The sequence below is a fragment of the Oryx dammah genome, unplaced genomic scaffold (genome assembly GCF_014754425.2).
Source record: "Oryx dammah isolate SB20612 unplaced genomic scaffold, SCBI_Odam_1.1 HiC_scaffold_9, whole genome shotgun sequence".
Lineage (NCBI taxonomy): Eukaryota > Metazoa > Chordata > Mammalia > Artiodactyla > Bovidae > Oryx > Oryx dammah.
Window position 1 is genome coordinate 22,734,738 of NW_024070193.1, and position 15,498 is coordinate 22,750,235.

The 15,498-nt window shown below is 41.2% G+C and overlaps 3 protein-coding genes across 7 annotated transcripts in view; 2 read left to right on the top strand and 1 right to left on the bottom strand.

Annotated features, from left to right (window-relative positions):
- The window catches only part of CUNH3orf49 (chromosome unknown C3orf49 homolog), a 27,723-nt gene extending 25,055 nt beyond the window's left edge, over nucleotides 1–2,668 (top strand). Inside the window, 1 exon segment of the mRNA XM_040246575.1 lies at nucleotides 906–2,668. Within this exon segment, the coding sequence (XP_040102509.1) occupies nucleotides 906–910 (5 nt within the window). The 3' untranslated portion in view covers nucleotides 911–2,668.
- Nucleotides 1–15,498, bottom strand: part of THOC7 (THO complex 7) — a 19,457-nt gene that overhangs the window by 2,941 nt on the left and 1,018 nt on the right. For 2 of the 5 annotated variants that reach the window (XM_040246578.1, XM_040246580.1), the window contains exons 2-4: nucleotides 2,362–2,479; nucleotides 1,533–1,660; nucleotides 1,170–1,256 (exon numbers count right to left, since the gene is read on the bottom strand). In XM_040246578.1, coding sequence (XP_040102512.1) covers nucleotides 1,170–1,256; nucleotides 1,533–1,641 — 196 coding nt within the window. In that variant the 5' untranslated portion in view covers nucleotides 1,642–1,660; nucleotides 2,362–2,479. Of the gene's footprint in view, nucleotides 1–1,169; nucleotides 1,257–1,532; nucleotides 1,661–2,361; nucleotides 2,480–2,769; nucleotides 6,696–11,103; nucleotides 11,266–15,307 lie in introns of those variants that run through there. The other 3 variants (XM_040246576.1, XM_040246579.1, XM_040246577.1) reach the window with 3 other exon arrangements.
- Nucleotides 11,914–15,498, top strand: part of ATXN7 (ataxin 7) — a 142,865-nt gene continuing 139,280 nt past the window's right edge. Inside the window, exon 1 of the mRNA XM_040246571.1 lies at nucleotides 11,914–12,181. The gene's annotated coding sequence lies outside the window, so the exon portion shown is untranslated. The remainder of the gene's footprint in view (nucleotides 12,182–15,498) is intronic.

Sequence of the window (15,498 nt, forward strand, 5' to 3'; positions counted from 1 at the left end):
GAAATGATATATGGCAACATTTGCTTAAAAGCCTCATTAATCTACCAAAACACTGTAAAATTTTTTTTAATGATTTTACAATTGATATTAGTTCTTAAATAAGTTGGTATATCCTGCTCTAAATTGGCCACTGCAACCTGACCACATGCATTTTAGACTGAATTAAAAAACCATCTTTTAAAAATAAGGAATTGAACATCATCTTAATTAACTCATTAAAAAGTAAAATTGTTTGTTGACAGTGTATTAATTCAATATAAGTGTGATTTTTAATAAAATATTTTTGGATTATAAAATAATACATGTTCAATATAAACAACAACAACAAAACCTAAATGATAAAACTCCACAACTCCAAAATTATTAACATTTTCTATATCTTTCATGTATATGTCACAGTTGTGACTTTACATTATATTTTTAATCTTCCTTACAATTTATCTTCTAGGAGGAGCAATGCCTCTGCCATGAAAATTATTTTGAACTAGTTGATATGAACTAAAATAAGGCAGACCTTAATTAAGAACAAAAGAGATGAGAAGAAAACTAAAGTTTAACCTTCCTATTCTAATAAAATCCAGGCAGATTGTAAATGTTTGCTTGTATAGTCCTTGATAAAAAAAGTCACTGGGCTTATATTCTTTCTTTCTTTTTTTTAATGTAATTCCATTAACCCCCACAAAACACAAAGTCCTAAATCTAATGTACTTGTATAACATTATTTAGGCAAAGGGGTATGAGGGCAGTAAAAATAAATAAATAAAATGAATACTTAAAAACATACTTGTTTAATCAACACAATCCAACTTTTGATTTTTTTTTACCATGGCCTTCCTTCTCTATTTTAAAAAATAATATAGTTTTAAAGAATTAAGTTTGTCTCCTAATTCTTTTTTATAATTTAGGTTGATTCTAGCTGAAAGTTTCATCTCACCACGTTAAAAGCTGCATGAAAATACTAGTCAGTAATGAAGTATTTGCACACTGCTGCTGCTGCTAAGTCGCTTCAGTCGTGTCCGACTCTGTGCAACCCCAGAGATGGCAGCAGGCTCCCCTGTCCCTGGGATTCTCCAGGCAAGAACACTGGAGTGGGTTGCCATTTCCTTCTCCAATGCATGAAAGTGAAGAGTGAAAGTGAAGTCGCTTACTACATCCCACAAAACCCTTACCTTGCCGATTTTTTCGTATTCGTTTTGCTTGAAGAATTTGCTTTTTGCACTCAGCAATTTTTTCATGGGCTCCAGCAATGCTACATTCTATATAAAAAGTTTTTTTTAAGATACTTAAAACAACATGTATAATCTCCATTTTCAGTTTTTAAATGTGTTTTTAAATTTAGTTTCCTTGCTAATAAAACAGATGCTGGCATTTAAAACACAGCTGTAACTCAAAGTATAATCTCATATTAGAATATATTCTTTCTATTAATATTGTTATTATTTTACCACTAACCAGAGAAAAATGTTAGTAAATATTGTTTCCCTTAGCCCATAAAAATTAAAAAGACAGAAACAATTACTTTGTTTCTTTACCTATCTCTTTGTAAATTTTTTCATAATTTTCCATTTCTCTGAGATTCATATCATATACCAGCAAAGTTTTGCCCATTGAAAATTCACATTGGGACAGCGTGCTCAGCATACGTTGGTACTGGCTGTATCTAACATAAAAGAGAGAGAAAGAGAATAAACATTTTGTGGATTTCCAGCTGAATAAATTATGCCAGGTTCTGAGAGAATATGCTTTATTTAAAACAATTTGAAATATCTGTCCTTTAGGTTTTCTTTTTCCAGATTGGTTTACTTGAATTTATAAACTGTATTAGTTACAAATGTAAAGATGGGACTGTAGTTGTTAGCAATATGAGTTTAATTCAAACAACTATTTGTTGAATTTTGCTTAATATCCTTTTTTAAAATGTTTTAAGATGGTTTTTATATCACAATTCTGTTCTTAATTTTTTCATTCTATATAATTAATCTATGTGAAAAGCTAATTCAAATGATGAAAAAACTCTTTAAGTTAGAAATTTATCAAATATATAAAACCTTGCAGCAACTTTATTAGTACATTTAAAAAAAAAATAGAGAAAATTTCATTTAAGTATTTTGTCTTACTAAACACTTATCTGCTTTTAAAAGGGACCAAAGTATTAAGTCTGAATTTAACCCTGAATTCTTATCACTGCACCTTCTGCACATTTTAATAGACATAAAAGTAGCCTCTGAAGGGAAGGCTAGAAAAACCTACTCTAGACTCTGTTAATGAGTGAAAATATGAAAAACTGACAGCACTGTATGTATGGTCTAAAAAAAAATCACAGTAGGACATTAGTATAGAAACGGCAGCAACATGAAATACCCCTCTTCCTGAGATCCTGAGTTGCACCATTTAATGAAACTTTTCACCAGCAGATTAATTCTCCGATCATCTCCAGCACCATCTCCATCGATTAGGAGACGCTTCCGTATGACTTCGTCTGGAGGACAGAATAATGTGAATTAAAATGACTATCTGGTTCCTGTTCACTTTCAGGGACAAATTAGCAACACCACATTCATTTATCTAGAAGAAAACTCCTGAAATGTAAATGTACTTGATGCCACTGAACTGTACATAAAATACTGTACTTAAAAGAATTAAAATGGTCAATTTTATATTCAGTTCAGTTCAGTCGCTCAGTCGTGTCTGCCTCTTTGCGACCCCGTGAATCACAGCACGCCAGGCCTCCCTGTCCATCACCAGTTCCCGGAGTTCACCCAGACTCACGTCCATCGAGTCAGTGATGCCATCGAGCCATCTCATCCTCTGTCGTCCCCCTTCTCCTCCTGCCCCCAATCTCTCCCAGCATCAGTCTTTTCCAATGAGTCAACTCTTCAAATGAGGTGGCCAAAGTACTGGAGTTTCAGCTTTACCATCATTCCTTCCAAAGAAATCCCAGGGCTGATCTCCTTCAGAATGGACTGGTTGGATCTCCTTGCAGTCCAAGGGACTCTCAAGAGTCTTCTCCAACACCATTTTACATTAGGTAGGTTTTAATATAATTTCCATGTATATATGGAAAGCTATTAAGTGTCTTATGTCAGGCACTGCTTTAGGGGCTGGGGTTATATCAGGGAAAAGCCTTGCCCTCAGAGAACTGACATTTTATTGCCAGGCTGTAGAGTAAAAATAATTTTCAGGTACTACCAGAGAAATAAGTCAATAATTCTTGGAGAAACTTTGTGGGCAAAACCTGTTCAGACAGAAGAAAGCCTGAAGCATTCATGTTGTTGAGTACTGTAAGGTACTAGCAAAAGGAACAGAGAGAAAAGAAGATTGAAAGACATAGTGGGAGACTAGAAAAAGAGAATGAGATGTGTCAGAGAAAAGAAATTTTTGGGGGGGTGTAATTTAGTAATTGTATCGGTAACGTTTCTTTCCTCGTGAGGACTTTTTTTTTTTTTTTTTTAATGTCTGTCTCCCTTTTGCTCCAAGGAAAAGAAAAAGAGAAAAGATAATAGAAAAGCAATGCAGATAACAAAGCTGAGTAACAAGAAGGGCCGCAGTGGGCTTGCTTGGCAGCCCTGAGCTACTGTTCTTCCTGGACAAGATAATGCTGGATCATAATAAGAGATGTGCAAGTTGAAACCACAATAAGATATCATTTTCATCTTTCAGATTGGTAAAGATCAAAAGACCTGATAATAAGTGAGGGTAAGTGTGTTGAGAAATCACACTTGCATACACTGATAGAATGTAAGTGGTGTGCTCTTTGCAAGGCAGCTGGACAATCAGATAATATTCCAAATGCATATAGCTTTTTGATCCCATTAGTCCAGTTCTAGGAAATCATCCTATAGATGCATGTGCACCCATGCTGCTGCTAAGGCGCTTCAGTCGTGTCCGACTCTGTGCGACCCCACAGATGGCAGCCCACCAGGCTCCGCCGTCCCTGGGATTCTCCAGGCAAGAACACTGGAGTGGGTTGCCATTTCCTTCTCCAATACGTGCACCCATGCACAAAGATAAATGTAAAAGGATTGTTCTTAAGAGTGCTGCTTGTAGTAGGAAGATGACAAACCTAAACATTCACCAGGAAGAGACTGGCTAAATATAAAACAGTTGTTACGTGTAATAATATGCAGGGACTTCCCCGGCAGTCCGGTGGTTAAGATTCCATGCTACCATCCATCGCAGGGGTCATGGGTTCGATTCCTGGTTGGGGAACTAAGATCCCACATGCCTCACAAGGGGGGCCAATAAAGAAACAGACATACATACATAAATAGATAATTGCTGAATCTCATGTTTTTAAAAAGAGGTAGTAAGATTCAGCCAAAAAAAACACAGTGTGGATGTATATATTAATATCATAAAAATCTTAGATATGTTAAGTAAAATGAAAATAACACAGGTGCAGAGAAGCACATAGTTTATTACCATTTGTGTAAACAAGGAGGCCATCTGTGTATGTATGTGCCCATCACACATGTGTTTAGGTATTCAGCAAATATCTTTGGAAGGATTCATAAGAAACTGGTAATAGTAGCTATTTGTGATAAGAGGTATTACAGAGGATGCAATTTAATTTTTATGATTTTATAGGATTGTCTTTTTTTTTCAATCATATGCAGGCATTTAAAAAATAATTTTTAAAGTGTGAATTCCTAGAGAACCTGCATGATGAATCAACAGCAAAATCTTGAAACAATAGTTCCTGTGTGTAGGCAGAAGTATTTGAGTGCAGGTGCAGCAGAGATAAACTTTGGAAGGCAGATGGCCCCAGTTTTTTTTTGCCCAGTTTTAAAATCTATTCTGTGACAACATCAGATAAACATGTTTAGAATTGGGTTTTGTTTTGAGTCATGGCTGTGACAGACGGCTCGAGCTACGGATTCATCAAGTGTTTTAATTTTATACTGAAAGATATAAACTAATGGTTTCCTCTTTTAACCACCAATAATGTTATTTGAGGAGACTGAGACAAAACACAGTCCCGGCAGAGATTAAAATTCAGAAAATGGAGTTGACTTTTTTATAAAGTCACAATCATGTTTTAACTTTGTTAAAAGTAAACGTTCAGTGGGTGAGCAGTCCAGTGGTCAATTGATGCTATTTAGTTTATTTTTGATCTTTCTACCTCTACTCTTAAGCCCCCAGGAAACCCCATCTTCCTCCCAGATAACTAGGAACCCTCCTTTATGGAGGACAATGGATTTCAAATGTAAATGAATGTAGGAACCAGGGAGTAGGGAAATTGAGGATTGAATACCTAAAGCGAGAGGTTATTACCAGATCTGGTTTTTCAACGGATTTTTAAAGTTTGGTGACTAACTGAAAATGTTTCCAGGACATTTTGTGATCTTTTCAGCTGTATACTTAAGATCTGTGCACTTGTTTACATATGTACGTAATATCCCAATTACAAAAATTTTTGAAAAATGTTTAAAGCATTATACAGGCCAAATAAACTTGGGGAAAAGCTTCATCAGGGCCCATCCTATGTCCTGTTCATTCTGTTTCCTCTCCAGTCTCTCATACTGTGTCTTTACATTTCTGATGCTCAATAAATATTTTAAAATTGGATTTGTGGTGCCTGCCTGGGAACATCTGCCCTCCAAATAGCTTTGTCTCAATAAAACCATCTTCAGGTCCATAGCAGATTTCTCTTCCTAGACAAAGACATGAACATCTGATCAATGAGCAGCAGTGTCCATAGGTGCCAGCCTAACCTCTTGAGGCCATGGAGTAAAGACAAGAGTTCCCTCACTCTAGCTGGAGACATAACACAGAATACGAATGTACACACACAGAGGAGGCGGAGACTGTTGTGACACCGACACACAGCAGGAGATTAGGAGAGCTTCCTTTAGCGTGGGGGGAACAGGGAGAGAGAATTTTCAGCTGCTTCCCCCCCCCTCTTTTTTGGCCCTCCCCCTTGGCTTGTGGGATCTTAGTTCCCTGACCAGGGACTGAACCTATTCCCTGGAAGCATGGAGTCTTAACCACTAGACCACCAGGGAAGTCCCTAAAGCTGCTCTTCTGATACATGACCATCATTGGTCAAAAAAAGAAAAAGCTAAAAGGCATTTTAACACTATCTATGGAAATTTCAAATATGTATTCTTTGACCCCAAAAATCCTAGATATACTTGACCATATGCAATATGACATGCTCATTGGCAGCAGATTAAGATATATAAATTTTGGTATAAGAATATGATAATATAAAGTTGTAAAAAACAAAGAAAGGAAAACTGTGTATACTGAAAGGAAGACCACTTAATACAACTTGTTAAAAGAACAAGGTGAAGAATCCTATTTACGGCATATTTCTTTTCATATAAATGTAGGGAAATAAATAGATATTTATAGTTCACATAGATATACTGGAATGATATACAAGAAACTAATATAAGGAGTTACCAAAGAATCGAGCAGTGTAAGTTGGGTAGCTGGAGGACAGGCTGGAAGATGTCTTATATTACTTGATTTTTGAACCGCGTCTTATATTTTTGAAAATATGTCTTATATTACTTCATTTTTGAACCATATAGTACACAAAATTTGTTAGTTGATGTTTGCAAAATAAAGAAAGCTATGACTGTGGTGATGGTATCATAGGTGTTTGTATCTGATAGCTCAGCTGGTAAAGAATCTGCCTGCAATACAGGAGACCCCAGTTCAATTCCTGGGTCAGGAAGTCCCCTGGAGGAGGGTATGGCAACCGACTCCAGTATTCTTGCCTGGAGAATCCCCATGGACAGAGAAGCCTAGCGGGCTACAGTCCATAGGGTTGCAAAGAGTCGGACACGACTCAGTGGCTAAGCACAGCACACAACTGCATCAAATTATACCCAACACATGTAGTTCTTAGTGTATCAATTATACTTCAACAAAAGTGGAAGGTAGGAAAAGAAAGCAAGCAACCTAAAATCGTGTCTCTCTCCACCTCACCTGCAATAGGCAGGGAGAAAGCTCTGAGCTAAGGCAGAGGTGGCAATTGCAAGGCTGGATCTGGGATGTGAACACTCTTCTAGGACACTAAGAAGTCTGGGGGCCTGGAGACTGATGTCAAGACCCAAGCACATACAGGCAGTCAGAGAGCAGATTGTGGAAGTCCACAGTAGTGAATGCCACACTGGCAGACTCAGATCCTGTTGGCAGGCAACAAGTTGGAGGTGCTGGAGATTTGTGAAGGGACTTTCTAGGAGGATCAAGTGTACAAAATGGGGTGCAACTTTGAAGTGCCCACAGGCACGGAGGCTAGTTAGGAGGCTCCCAAAGTATATGCCCACCGAAGGAGCTAAAAGGATGTGAATTAAAGCAGAGATCAGAGTCACAGGTCCTGGAAGGCAGACGAAGGCTCAACAGAGACTTGGTTAGGAAAAGGCAGGAGCCAGGACCATCTGGCTGGCACGAGCAGTGCAGGCTGATCAGTTCTGGAGCACAGGGGGCGTGCTGTCCAGGCCCTCAGGGTCTTTCTCCTGCTTGAGCCTGATCCCTCTTTCGTCTACAGAGCATTTCTTCACAGCCAGACCCCAAGTCAAAAACTGGGGCCAGTGTTCTGGTTAGTCCGCAGTATTTACTTGGTGTGCGTGACCAACTTTTAACTTCATCTGTAAAAATGGGAATAAAACAATCCACTTCATAGGACTGCTGTGAAACCTTATGGAAATAAAAGTATACAAGTGCCTGTTCACTGTAGGAAAACAAAAAAGAAAAAAGCAAAGTTATTCTTATCTTCATCTTAAATTTAATTCCCAAAGTAATGTGAAACTGAATAAATGCTGGAGCTATATCTATAGATACATCTATATACTGGTACATAAGATGCACAGAAAGTTCTGCACAGTTATGATTTGTCACAAATTTGCTTGTCTCAAGCTTCATGCTCTAAGGTCATTGTATTTCTAGCTTAAACAGCATAAGTAGTTGCTGCCTAGGAATGTCTGTGGGGATGAGGAGGATTGAAATTATATATATATACATAAAGTACAGAGCACAGCTCCAACAGCAACAAATTAAAAGGGTAAGTTGCCTGTCTGAAATTTCTCTGCTCTTTTTAAATTTAAGGATGGCCAGCTGCTGATGGTTCCTGGCATATATGACATGAGCATTGTTTATTTATAATTGTACCTCATCAATTAGCTCTAGACTGACATGACTAAACATGTTCTGTTTACTATATGCTTTTACCTCATAAATTATTATCATGCTTGAAGCTCTCTGTAAGCAATCCGAATAGTAATATTAAATCAGGAGGCCCTTGGTCTACCTGTAAAAATAGTGAAGTTGGTTTAGAAATTAGTGATGTCATCAACGTCATTCCTTAGTTGTCATGATCCCTTTCTTTACTGAGTACGAGGATCAAAACCACCTCGGAAAAGCTTTTAACCCCAAATACCTAATATCTGCTCCAAGAACGGTGGCTTTCCACCAGATTTTAGGCTTGTACGAAGATTTCTTATTGGATTCAGTTATATGGGTACCATAAGTATACCCTATAAAATGTCTGCCATTCAAAATCACTTTCAAATCAGTTATGACACAAGCATGATGATAAGCAAATATTTATTTGAAAAACTGGGATGCATTTTTTTAGACCCTTTCCTGTCTTATATGCCATCCTCTAACTAGAATACAAAACTGCTTAACATGCTAAATAGGTCTCAAGAAAGCCATTTTAAAGGGTTAGATTTTAATACCTAACTTTTCATAAATAGGCTGGAAGAAATGACACCTTTACAGTTATTAAACCAACTCTCCATTTCCAAGCCTCTGGTTGACTGACGTAGCCATTGCAGTTGTTTTCTCCTTTTAGTGTGGAAAGGACAATCTCTCATAAACCCACACTAACACTGCTTTCACAAACTAATTGTTACTCCCTCAAAGTGGCTATTAAAACCTTGATTACAGAACAAGTTTTCATAGCCTCTTGGAGCAGAGGTTCAAAAAAGGAAAGAGAAGGACAATTTGGAAGATAATAGTGGGCTAAGTTCCAAAACTCTTACTTTAGGGACAGGTCAAGTCTTGACAACAGATAAGAGCCTGTCCTGTAACTTCCTCCTAGGGTTAAGTGAAGTCGCTCAGTCGTGTCGGACTCTTTGCAACCCCGTGGACTTTAGCCCACCAGGCTCCTCTGTCCATGGGATTCTCCAGGCAAAAATACTGGAGTGGGTTGCTATTTCCTTCTCCAGGGACTCTTCCCAATGCAGGAATCGAACCCAGGTCTCCTGCAATGCAGGCAGATGCTTTAACCTCTGAGCCACCAGGGAAGCGACTGTCAAATGTGCCTCCCAGTCTGCTAGACCTCACAGCTCCCAATCTCACCTGCTTTTCAGAAATAGCAATTCTGTGATTTCTCAGTGAGGATCAGCATTTCCTTTCTAAAGGCTCTTTAGCAAGATATTCTGAAAGTACACAAATGAACCGCTGGCTTTTTCTTACTGTTCCTAAACACTCTGGATACAAACTGAAAACCACAGGAAGGGATAACTGGAGATAAGATTACAGAGGAAAAAACAGCTGGCTACTAGGAAACCAATGTAGCAATTTGTATTAAAAATACAGATACTTTTGACCTGTCTTCTAGAAGTGATTCCCACTGTGTACAAAGACAACTATACAAATATCTCCACTGTCATACTATTTATAAAAGTTAAAAAAAGAAAAGGAAAATAACAAAAAACATTTAGAAGGGGATTGATTAAAAAACTAGTAGAACATCACAAAAGAATAAGATAGGAGGAGCCCCAAAAGGTATTAGAAAGAACTCAAAGATATATCATTAATTATGGACGTATAGTTCAGAACAGCATGCAAATATCTGTGTAAAACTTTACATATGCATACTGGTACACCAACTAACTAATGCTTACAATATGCTCATTTAGTCTCACAAGAGCCCAGTAAAGTGGCTATTATTACCCCAATTTTACCAATGAAGGGACTGGAAGTTACTTGTGCAAATTAAATGCCATAAGTAGGAGTGGAGCTGGGACTCACACTCAGGAGTCTGACACCAGAGAAGATGCTTTTTACCTTTGATGGCATTTAATAACCACTCTGGAAGGGTACACAAGAAACACTTTACAGTAACTGCCACTGGGGCTGAGCTATGGAAAGTGAAGAGGGGAAGGTTTTCATTGTCCCTTGGGGCATTTCTTCCTGAATTTCCTGACATGTACCACTTTTCTTCCTCACAGTATTAAGAGTCGTTATTTGGATAGAGAACTTACTGGTCATTTTGAGGTATTTTTCTTCATTTATTCTGTATTGAAAATTCTCATCAGTGTTCTTTAGTAAATCTGTGATGTGTTAACAACAAAAAAGAAAACTGGTTTGACTTGACCTGTTAACAGGAGGAGGGACTAAGGCCATGTCAAAACAACGCGTGTGCAGATTCCTGTTACGTTCATCACTAGATCACCACGGCTTATGGGATATTAAGCTGAATTACGTATATCCCACTGCATTGGATTCCTCCTGGTAAAATAACACCGAGCCCCTCCTTTCAAGAAGTTTAAAATCATTAAAACAACTATTAAGGCCACCAATGTTAAGACACAAAAAAGTCAAGTGGAGAGAGTAAGGTCTCCGGAGACACTCAGGCCCAGTCTAAATAAATTGCTGATGCCAAAGTAAATGACAAAAGCCAAAATTACATTAAAAATGAAAAAAGAAAAGCAGAAAAATCAATGTTGAGGTCCTTTGTTTTTCTCTGTTGTTGCTATTCTGTCGCCAAGTCGTGTCCGCCTCTTTGCGACCCCGTGGACTGCAATGTGCTAGGCTTCCCCATCCCTCACCATCTCTGGTTTTTCTCTAAATGTATTTAAATGTTTAGAGTATGACCCTAATCAAGTCAAGGTTGAAACTCCAACCACACTTTGAGATGCCTTTTATCTTGGCTAAAGAAATATTATTTAATATTTGAACTGCTTCAGTAACCCCTGTGCTGGGACCACAGATGAGAGAACAAAGTGGGCAAATCCATTGGTACTGGGGGGGGGGGGTCAAACAAACCCCTTGGCTATAAATGTGTAATTAACATTGGATCAACAACTGAAATAGGAACAGCAGCAGACACAGTGTTTGTACACTCCTATTTGATGACCATACCTCCTGCTTCCTTTCACTCTGAAAAGTGTCCTGGTTTGGACAATCAGTTAAATGGTCACTCAACTTTGAAGTGCTTTACGTATATTAATCCCACTTCATCCGTGGAAAAACCCAATAAAGCATGTATTATTATCTTCCTTTTACAGATGGAAAGTGTCATCTCTGTAGTTAGAGGAAAATATACACAATTATTAGAAAGTCACAGTGGCATTCCATTATTCTGTCATGTTGTTCATGGGCATGTTAAAAACCTTTATTTCAAGTTTTAACAGGCATATTATCCATGCATTATACTTTCTAATTAAAAAAAAAAAGCAACACTTGTCAAAACCAACAAGCTCTATTAAATGGAGTGTACAGCCACATCCTGCTTCCTACTGCCCTTCTCATCATCCATCTGTTGCTCTGGCAGATCAAGACATATACCTAATGTTCTCTGTACTGCAAAAAGTGCTTCTGAAATGCCTTCTATTAGGGTACTAACACTGTTTAACACCCTTTAAATTAACATACAAAATACAAACTGTGAACATAGTTTACATTAACAGTGACAACATCTAAACTGTTTTTCCAGTCAGCCGAAATGCTGGGGTGGCAACAAGGAAGGAGAGAGAATGGCTTTGTGATTATAAGCCATTAACTTCCCAGGACCTCCACTTGTCCATGCACAGATGATGCTTCTAGGGATAACATTTCTAGTTCAGTTGTTGCTGTTCACTAAGGTCTCTAAGTCGTGTCCATCTCTTTGCAAGCTGGTGGCAGCAGCACGCCAGGCTTCCCTGTTCTTCAGTCTCCCAGAGCTCACTCCAATTCATGTTCACTGAGCTGGTGATGCCATCTAAGTTCAGTAACTATAGATAGCAATGTAGTATCTCTCTCCTTCCCTGAGAGGAGGGCAGATTATTCCTCCAGCTAACCATTGTGTCCTTGCACAGGATATAAAGAGTTTCTCTTCCAAGAGCTCCCAGTCCATTTGGATAGGCAAACCCGTATGTAAGTATTACATGAAGGCACAGCACCTGACCAGGCACTCAGATTGGCAAGAGGACATCCGCCCTCCTCAAGTCTCCAGAAACAGGTACTGGAACTTCTCCAAGAACCCTTCAGGAGGCTGAGGGTGTGGAGGCCACCCACTCCTCAGTCTTCCCCTGCCATCATCCTAATCAGAGCCCACCTGGTTTCTCACTTGGACCACCTCTCTTTGGCCTCCCTGCTTCCATTCTTGCCTTCCTACAACTCATTCTCTACACAGAAACCCGGAATGATCCAAAAGATGACCACTTGAAACTCTCCGATCACTTCCAAGGGCCACCTTGTGAGTCATGTGGGATGTTAGTTCCCCAACCAGGGATTGAACCTGTGCCCCTTGCATTGGAAGTGTGGGATCTTAACCGCCTGACTGCCAGGGAAGACCCTATCATCCATTTATTTCAATGTTTTCTCATTATAATTAGCCACTTTAAATATTTTCTGGAATACACCATATAAGTAAATTAAGTATATTGAGAGGTATAGCAGAAATATAATAAGATAATGTGGTTAACAGGTGAAAGATCAACTGGTTTTCGAAAAGAGCAGAGGAGAATATTTGATATGGGTCCTGAAGAATAAATGGACAGTCAACAGGCAGAAAAGGCAGGAAGGGGAAATCTGTGCAGATAAAGAATGGGAGAAGGCACAGTCCTCATCAAAAGAAAGTAGAGGAGAGGCAAGTAAACCAACTCTGACATTTAATAGTATTTATTGGACATTACTGTGTATCAGCCTCAGTGCAAAGCACTTCACAAATTTTGCTGCATCTAATTCTCAAAACCAGCCTATGAAGTAGATTTTATTATCCCCATTTACAAGGAATGAAACTGAGGCTCAAAGAGGTTAATTAACCTGCACAAGATCAGACTGCTTATGAATGGCAGAGTGGGGATTCTGATGGTCTCTTTGGATGTAGTGGGCACTTGACTGCAATCAGTGCATTAGAACTCATCTTCCTCTTCACCTCCCTCTGACAAAAACCTCTCTCTCCTTTGCCGTTCTCTACCTCTATGAATAGAGCCGTAGCACTAGTAAGCACATAGTCACTCCAATCAGAAACCTGGAATAATCCTTGGCCCTTCCTCTCACATCCACTCAATCTCCTGACATTCGACCTCATCAGTTTCTTTTCCATCTGTCTGCTTCTCTGCCATTCCTCTTGGTCTCAGTCCCCATCCTTTCTCTCTAGGAACCATGGCTTTGGCTTTGAGCTCAGGTTCTATAGCTTGCTACCTGTGCAACCCAGGGTTGACTTAACCTCCGTGTGTTCCAGTGTCATCTGAAAAGTGGGGATGGTAATTAGAACATGCTTGGCATACTATCAATATGCTATAGATGTTAGAAAGGAGAGAGGCCAATGAACGCCTCACTTTCCCTTCCCTTCATTATTATTCAGAGTAGAGTGTGGTGGTTGTTTTTAATGCCATCTGAATAACATCACACCAATGCTAAAATCTTTTAATGGTGTCCCATAACCGTCAAAAATGTCTGGCTCATAACTTTCTAACTTCTAGCCAATATTTGTTATCTTTGAGTTTTCCAAAACTTTGTGACCTTTGCACAAGCGGTTCTCCACCTGGAATACCAGGGCAACAATTAATACATCTACTTATCCTTCAAAAGTGAGATTAAGGGTAACCGTTTCAGGGAGGTTTTCTGATCTCTGAGAATGGATAAACAATTTTTGTTATGTGTTTCTACAATTCCCAACCTTCTACTTCCTCTGTAGTAACATTTTCCACCATGAGAACGTATTATCTCATGTGTCTTTTCCACCAGACTGTGACCTCAGAGAAGGACAGGTCTTGCCTGTTGGCTCGGGGCTATAATCCCAAGACTTAGCCCAGATGGGATACATACCTACTGAAAAAAATTAACTGGAGTGAAGCTAAGCTTTAACTGGATCTTGAAGAGCCTCCATCTAACTACTCCCTGTCATGATCACAAATTTGGGCCTGTTAGTCTTCTGCCCATGGCCTGGTCCTTTCATGTGGAGACCTTGTCTACCTCCAACTTTTCAGAAATGGCCTCTCTATAGGCATCTACTGGCCACTCTTCAAACAGACCCAGTGCCCCTAGATCTCCCCTTCCCAAATGTCAACGGACTTCTTCACTCCCTAACTGGATAGCTTCTTAGGGTCTCCCTCCAGTTGCCCATCATGCTTATTTATGCCTGTCCCCCTTCCCCAAGGTCTCACCCTAATTCTGCTCTCAATCTGTAGACTACCTCCTGGGCCCCTCCTTACATGGGTCCATCTTCCTAAACTGACCTCACAACTTGCCAGAAACTCAGCCCCTACCTCTCCTTCCCCACTCCATTTCAGGGGACAAACCCCCCTCCCCAAGACATGCACACAGAAACGAATCTTCCACTGATCTACCCGAGGTGGCCCCATCCCTATACTGGCTCTTCTTAATCTCCTAGGCACAGTCCCTGGCTGTCTTCCAAACACTCCGTCCACATCCACTCTTACTTGATATTATTCCCAGTTCCCTCTCCCAGGGCTAGCTCTCAGGCCTCCGTGCGATCCACTGTCTAGGGGACTTTCCCAGACACTTTCCAGGTGTCACCCTCTGTACACCGACACCCCTGCAATACTGTCCGGGGACCTCTCCCAGCTTTCCAACCTGGCGCGATCTCCATCCCACCCCCCGGCCACCTCTTCGGAGTTCGCAGTCTCTTCTAGCCCCTCGTTAGGTCCTCCGGACCCCCAACGGCAAGGCCTCCAGCCCTTCTGCCCCTTCGCCGCCCCTCGGGCCCCAGCGCCCCCACCCAGTGCTCCCTCACCACATCCTCCGACAGCCTGGACCCCTTCCGGGTACCACCCACCCGCGCATCGCTGGCTGCCAGCCTGCTCAGGCCCCCACGTGTGCTCGCGGCCCCCAGACGATCCTCCCGGCGCACCCGCCCCACGCTCCGCGCGATCTCGGGAGAGCCGGCCGGGGAGCCCGAGGGGCTCCGAGGGGGGACAGGGAGGGCTCCGGGGAGAGGCTGAAGAGCTCGGGGGAAGCGGCCGGGAAAGGCCGGGTCTCCGAAGGACCCGGTCCGGGAAGCCGAGGGGCTCCCGGAAGCGGCGGGGGAGGCCGGGGGTCTCGAGGGAGGCGGCGGCGGGGGCCGGGGAGGCCGCGCGGCTCCGGGGAGCGGGCCGGGGCGGCGGCGAGCGGGCCTCACCGTCAGTCACGGCTCCCATGGCGTGCGCGGCGGCGGCGGCGGCGGCGGCGGCGGCGCAAGCTGAGGCGGCGGTTGGCGGCGGCGGAGGTCAAACTCCCACAATGCAGCCGGGTAAACAGCCATGGAGGAGGAGGCGGCGGCGCCCGCGGCCGCCCGCTCTGTCGCCTAAGCTGTGCTTCACCGCCGCTGCC